Source organism: Condylura cristata, unplaced genomic scaffold (genome assembly GCF_000260355.1).
Source record: "Condylura cristata isolate star-nosed mole 26May11 unplaced genomic scaffold, ConCri1.0 scaffold00031, whole genome shotgun sequence".
Lineage (NCBI taxonomy): Eukaryota > Metazoa > Chordata > Mammalia > Eulipotyphla > Talpidae > Condylura > Condylura cristata.
Window position 1 is genome coordinate 13,415,492 of NW_004567132.1, and position 6,992 is coordinate 13,422,483.

A 6,992-nucleotide genomic window follows, 5' to 3' on the forward strand; every position below is an offset into this window, starting at 1 on the left:
AGTTGAGACATGTTCTTAGAACCCCATCTCAAAAGCCTACCTGCATTTCCTATATTAACAAAGTTCTCTTACATATGGTAGGTCGATACAAAATGAATTCTTGGTTTCCTGCAGCATGGAAGTTTTATTAAAAATTCTTTGAATCAACTAAGGAAGCTCACCTTGCATCAGAAGCAAAGTAATATTCCACAGCTTTTTCTTCAACAGGGAAAAGGCAAGTTGTACTGTCCACCCGAGAGAGATTACAGCTTCCTTTCTTGTCTTTCCCTAAAACAGTTTACCCAAATCAGCAAACATGTAGGAAACCATGCCCAACATCAACATATACATGATTTCTATAAAACCAACAAAAAACCATAGCAACACAAAATAATTTCAGCAATTTTAAAATGCCACCTTATGTCCATGCAATAAGCCAATGAAAACATAGACCAAAAAGTGTAGAGTGAAATAGCAACTATCAAAGAGAGCGTGGCAGGTAATAGTGCTACATTATAAATTTTTTAAATACAGTTATTTCTTTCCCAGGTAATATGCAAATAATTAACTCATTAATATCACTTTTTAAAAATCAAAAGTATATGTAGACTAATCTTAACTTTATGCAAAACTTGATGGCATTCAAATAGCTTGTAAGCCTAGACCAATCATAACAATTGTATTAAAATATACAACTACGCAATGAAAAATAAAACAAAGATTAGTAACATATTAATTTTTATTATCTCATAATAAAACTCCTCTAGATTTTAGTTGTAAGTCAGCATTAACAAAATCAATGTGTATCCTACAGTAATTTCTAATTTAAAACAAAGATACAACTCTCTAACCATGGTTATCTAAATGACACAGCTGCCAAGACTGAAATTACATAAACCCATAATCTCTTCTTTCTTAAAATTGGGTTTTCTTATATTTCTTTTAGTCAAGAGAAAGTATGGACCTTTTGCAATGACAACTGCCTTTTAATTCTAACACAATGAACTTCTGGCTATCTCTAATTCATTACATTATTGATAAAAAATATTTTTTTCTTTTTTTTGTTCATTCTCAAATAAGATAAAAACTGGAAAGCATACTATAAGTTTTACAAATTAGACAAATATAATAACCAATATTAATTGAAGAATATATAAATGTCCAAGACACAAAAGAAAGCACCTTCCTCAAGGATCAAAATGTAGATCTTCTAACCAATGGACACAAAGGTTAGAGTATACAATAAAAAATCAAAAGAATACTTAGAAAAAAAATACTTAGAAATACTCATGGTGCACCTATCCTATAAAATGTATATCTATAAGGGCTAGTCTGACATCTTAGAAAAGGTAACACTACAGGCAGAGAAAATAGAGCCGTGTTTGACAGGGCTGGAAATAAGACAGGGTTCACTGCAAAGGTTGCAGCTGGAGAGTACTTTTGGGGGGATGTAATTATTCTATATCTTGATTGCAGTGGTGGCTATACAATTGCTTGCATTTGGCAAAACTCATAGAATTATACACCAAAGGGAATGACTATCACACTGCAAAAAGAAATGACTTTAAAAAATTAGGACAGTCCAGCCCCTAGATATTCTAAATAAATACATCCAGCTTTGGTAAGATAATGTCTCAATGTGGTTGAGTACAATTATGCTTATCTCCAATTATGCTTATCTGAAGTAACAAGATGTTTTCAATTACAATGTTTAAAGGAGTCTGAGGTATCAATGCCTATTTAATTAAAAAAGAACATTTATGCTTGACAGCTATATGACCATTACAATCTACAAAACATCTCCTCACACTTTATCTCATCTAAATAGAATATAATTATCATTCCACTTAATCTGGCCTCCAATGGTTACATTTGGAGAAAATGGCAAAAGCATAGTTCAGCAATCTCACCTTTACACAGCCACTTCAACAAGAGGCTATTCTTTTGAAACTAAACTTTGCTGAGCCATAATTACTACCTACTAGAAGCTAAAGAAATAAGGGTTATTTAAACACAATTAGCCTGATTTCAAAAACAATTGTCTCACAATAACTTTGTCTAACAACTTCCTAAGACCTCAGCCAATATTTTTCCATTGTTTTCTTTTTTTTCCATTGTTTTCAAAAGCAACCTAATATTATGCACAAACAACTTTTTTTATATATGATATGTGTGTATGATATATTATATATATGTGATAAAATGAATTAATAGAAGTCTAGAATTCTGAATCCAAATTCACTAATTTTTCTTTAGAAAAGAAAACACAAGGGGAAGAAGATTAAAAAGGAATCTAATATGTCAGAATTGAAGGCTATTTATAAAAAGGACTTTCTACACTATATAAAACTGTGAAAGCAGCTTCAATATACACATGAATATACTGAACACTTTGTTAATTTTTTTCAATAAACCAGAATTTTACATTAACATGAGTTTCAATTTCCGAAAGGTTTTAGTAGTAAATGAAATAATAACTGTTTTTATCAAATTATATTAATGAGATGACCCAGAGCTTATATACTTGAAAACCCTATTAAAAATTTTAAATAAGTAAAAAGAACAATAATCCGAAATTCAGATAAAGTCAACCAAGATAGCAACTGTACATGTAAAAGTATATAATAATCATTTAACAAATTTTAGTTAAAAGTCAGACTACATTATTCAAATAACTACCACTGATCTCATCTTTAACAGCCTGGCACACACAATGCTCTTTTCTTAATTAAAGCATCTTATCTATAATAATGTACCCCACATATTTTTAATTTAAAAAGAAAAAGCTTTACAATTTCAACTATTTTATCATCAAAGCTTTTAAAGTAACAAATTATTAAAAGCAGTATTCTAAATGCCAAAGCAGACAGACAAAAAATACTCTGCAAATTAGAAAAAGAATATCAAAATGTTTCCCATTAAAAAAAAAGAAAAGCACATGTTTAGAGGCCCAGCACATTCATTCACTCCAAGAACAAAGAATTAGTAAAGAATGAACAAAAGAGAAGATTCTCCCCATCCATGCAAAGTGCATTTCCCACCTCTTTCTCCCTGTGATCCCCACCGTGTGAATTTTGATCCAATTTGAGTCCTAGCTAAGGATATACAACAACAAAAAAAATTCTACTCGTCAGAGAAGGCACAAAAACAAATCCTTTTCACGTCTAGGCTACACGTATGAATGGAGTTGACCAAAGGAGTACTTATTGCAGTTTAAGGAAAATAACTTTTTGTAACCACTATACTCAACTTATACATTTTCCCTATGGTGTGATGTAGAAACAGTTTTTACCTGTTCTGTAGAGTATTGGAATGTGATCAGTAGAGAGTTTATGTTCACTTCGCACACCAATCAACAGAGGGCTACCTCGTCTATCAGTACAAAATTAGAAAGAATTAAGCCACTTGTATAAATAATACACCAAAGGTATAAAATTTAAATTTGATGAGGGAACATTCTTCAAATAATGCTTAAATTCTCCAATATGGCTTCAGGTTTAACAAAAGAATGACACAAACAGAAACTTAAAAATATTCAAGAAACAGATCAGCCAACTATGACCCAAAATCCAAATTCGTTATTCTTGCAACGAGAATTTTACTGGAAACAGTCATGTATACTTTTTAACACATTTTCTATGACTGCTTTCACATTTCAGCAGCAAAACTGAAGAGCTGTTAAAGGCTATTTACTCAGAAAGCCTAAAATACTTACTATCTGACCCTTTACAGAAAAAGTTTAAAAGCTCTTCTCTATAGCAATGTATTTGAAATTTTTCTTTTTTAATATTAAATAGAAATTTTTTTTAAACACAGACCTCCAATATAAGACTGTTTAGCAACTCTTCCTTAGCCAACCTGTTTTCATATTAAAGATAGTTCTCACTTAACAATCTTAGGGCTCCTCATTGTTCTAAAAATGAGTTCATTTTTTAAAAAAAGGATTTTGTGGTTAGACTTAAGTATTCTAGCAAAAGTAGTGATGGTTCAATTATCTAGAACTATGCCTAAAATATATACTTCCAAAAATAAGGAGGAAGTTAAATTTGGGGCTTAAAATTATCAAATACACAAAGCAAACATGGAGCCCCACTATAAGCAAAATGCCAATTATAAATGCCAGAGTATATCTACTAAGAAATTCTATTAAATAAGAATTGTAAAGGAGCATATTAGGATAAAAACATATGCAATATCTCTAAAAAAGGGCAGAGCCATTATAGAGAAGAGCCTTTTACAGTACATGGAAAATAAACTTATAATTCAAAGGTTTCAAAATATATTTAATTTTTAGTTATAATCAATTTATACATACCTTGTGCCAACAGCTTGGCCAGGAAAATGAACACTTTTAAATACAAGTGCAAAAGCACCTTCCTAAGAAGAGGAAAAAAATGTATTAGCAATATTTATTGTAATAAATTATCAAGTTTGAAATGCCTAAAACATATTTGCTTCTGCATAAAATTTTTTAATTCATACAACTATTATTTGCATCAGTTTATAAAGGAATCTAAATTTTAGGTAAATACTTACTCCTGAGTTTTGGCATATTCAAGATCCTTTTTTTAAACAAACCCATTCTTGAAATATACTCACTAGCTAATAGTACTAAAACAAGTCATTTTTAAAAACCTTTGTACATGTTACAATCATTTCTAAATAAAGATATCTTATCTCCTATACAATGCATTCACAGGGGAAGAAGAAAATTAGAAAAGATCCCCAATTCAATATGCAAAACCATTCTCTAACTCAGTAACTTTATACTATTGTTAACTTCTGTTTTGGATCTTCCTGGTGGCCCAGGGGTTAAATCTCAGAGTTATCAAGCTATCATCAGTCACTGTAACATGAGTTCAATTCCCCAGCAGTGTATGTCAGTACATCTGCCTATTCTATTCCCCACTCTGTCCCTACTGAATCCTCTCACATCCTGTACCTCTGGCCTACACCCCAGTTCTTGTATGCATACATAAATAAGTATTTTTAAAAACTTCTCTTTTACCTTGGTATTGAAGATAGTAAATGTACACAATCACAACACTAACATAAATCATACCATTCCATCAACCCAACCTCTTCAGGAACAGGGCCTATGTAAGTTAAGAATAAAGGAAAGCCATGAGGTAGGGAAAGGAACCACCACAGTACATTTTACTCTATTGTACAATGTGTAGAATGTGCAATGTATAGAAGTAAGGAAAGGCTGGAAAGGTACACTGTTCTGCCTTGAGCACTTTGCTTTTCAGTAAAGGGAAGGAACAGGTCTCTATCTTCTCCATCTTCCTGATTCCTATTGCAGACATCATAAGATTTAGGTGGAGACAAGTGGAAAGGTTTAGACCTTGGCAGAGAAAGATGTAAAGGGCTTTTAAATAGGAAACCTGGAGTTCCAGCAGGGAAGAGGGGTGGAAATCACAATGCATTTGGACTTTTGTGGCTATTTAATGTCTATGATCTCTAATTAGAGCAATTAGGTAAGAAAGAAAATCACTTTCACTTGGGCTGAGAAATACTGTTTTATAGAGATACCGGGACAAAGTCAAGTCCCATTAAGAAAAAATAAGGAGATGATTTATACTGGTTCCAAGACACACAAACATTATCCCAAAAGAGAGTATACATTTCACTGAAGCTACTTTGTACTGCTACTGAGACAAACACCTGAATGAGCAGAAAGAAAGAGAGAATCCCTGATTATGTGTATATCTGTTTACATGGATGTGTATAGTTTGTTGCTATGTATGCCTAGTTTTTAGACAAACTGTTTGATTCTGGATTATTTTTAATTCTTGTGACCCTGAACAGTAAAAGAAGTAGAATATATTTTTAAGTGTGTGTGGGAAAGGAGTCAACAGTAGTCTCTCAAAGTTATTCAAGTTGAATGGAACATATAGAGGAAACAAAATTCAAAAAATTCCATTCAAAAGTTGAATGGAACATATAGAGGAAACAAAATTCAAAAAATTCCATTCAAAAGTTGAATGGAACATATAGATAGAGGAAACAAAATTCAAAAAATTCAAAATTCAAAATTCAAAAAAAACAAATTCAAATTCAAAATTCAAAATTCCTGCTTATGAAAACAATTTTAACAGTTTACTATAATTGATACTGACAATAATTATCTTTATAGGTACAATTTGGTACCTACCAGTTGTTGGATAACTCTCTCCACTAAAGTAGTAAAACTGGTGTCTTGACTTTCCCGATTGTCATACATATACTTAACCAGCTTGGCAATTGTTTCTGTGTCTGTTTCAGATTCAAAGTCATAGCCCTTGCTTTCCTGTAATTAGAAAGGCGGGTGAATAACATTTAATAAATATTCATGATCTCCAAATCTTTTCTACAGAATTTTTCTTCTCAAAAGTTTTATTAACCATATTTAATTCTATATTTTTTGACCAATAGCTCAAAATTAAGGTCACCATTTTTAACAGTGAACCCAAAATAGTGATGTTGCCAGTATTATTGAACATTCACTTACATAAATCTCTATATGTCATATATAAATTTAATTTTAAATAACTAATGTTTTGTAATAATATTCAAAAAATGCTAATTCTGTAATAATAATGATTCTTAGATGATGATGCTGCACTGTTACCAGGTATATGTGGCTATTTAAACTGATCAAAATCAGATAAATTTCAAATTTAGTTAGTCATATAGCTCAACAGACACATGTAGTCAGTGGATCAGTGGCTATTGAATTAGACAGGACAGATAAAGGTTTCCATCATTGCAGCAATTTCAACTGGATAGCCCTCAGAATGGATTCATGAAGTTCATCATCATGACTATTTCTATATCATGTATAGCTGTGTAGGACACAGAAACTTCACTTAATCTGTCCTAGTTCTTCTTACATATCCTAAATCCTTTTAAAATGTCGCTTACAGAGATGCAAATTAAAACCACATGAGATACCACCTCACCCCAGTGAGAATGGCACATCTTCAAACAACTAGCAACAACAAATGTTGGTGAGGATGTGGAGGAGGTGG

At 31.6% G+C, this 6,992-nt stretch overlaps 1 protein-coding gene across 2 annotated transcripts in view; it reads right to left on the reverse strand.

Moving 5' to 3' along the window:
- Nucleotides 1-6,992, reverse strand: part of GFPT1 (glutamine--fructose-6-phosphate transaminase 1) — a 54,187-nt gene that overhangs the window by 23,399 nt on the left and 23,796 nt on the right. Inside the window, exons 6-10 of one of the 2 annotated variants that reach the window (XM_004691477.2) lie at nt 6,137-6,271; nt 4,295-4,356; nt 3,272-3,351; nt 3,021-3,074; nt 162-267 (exon numbers count right to left, since the gene is read on the reverse strand). In XM_004691477.2, the coding sequence (XP_004691534.2) occupies nt 162-267; nt 3,021-3,074; nt 3,272-3,351; nt 4,295-4,356; nt 6,137-6,271 (437 nt within the window). The remainder of the gene's footprint in view (nt 1-161; nt 268-3,020; nt 3,075-3,271; nt 3,352-4,294; nt 4,357-6,136; nt 6,272-6,992) is intronic. The other variant, XM_004691478.2, reaches the window with a different exon arrangement.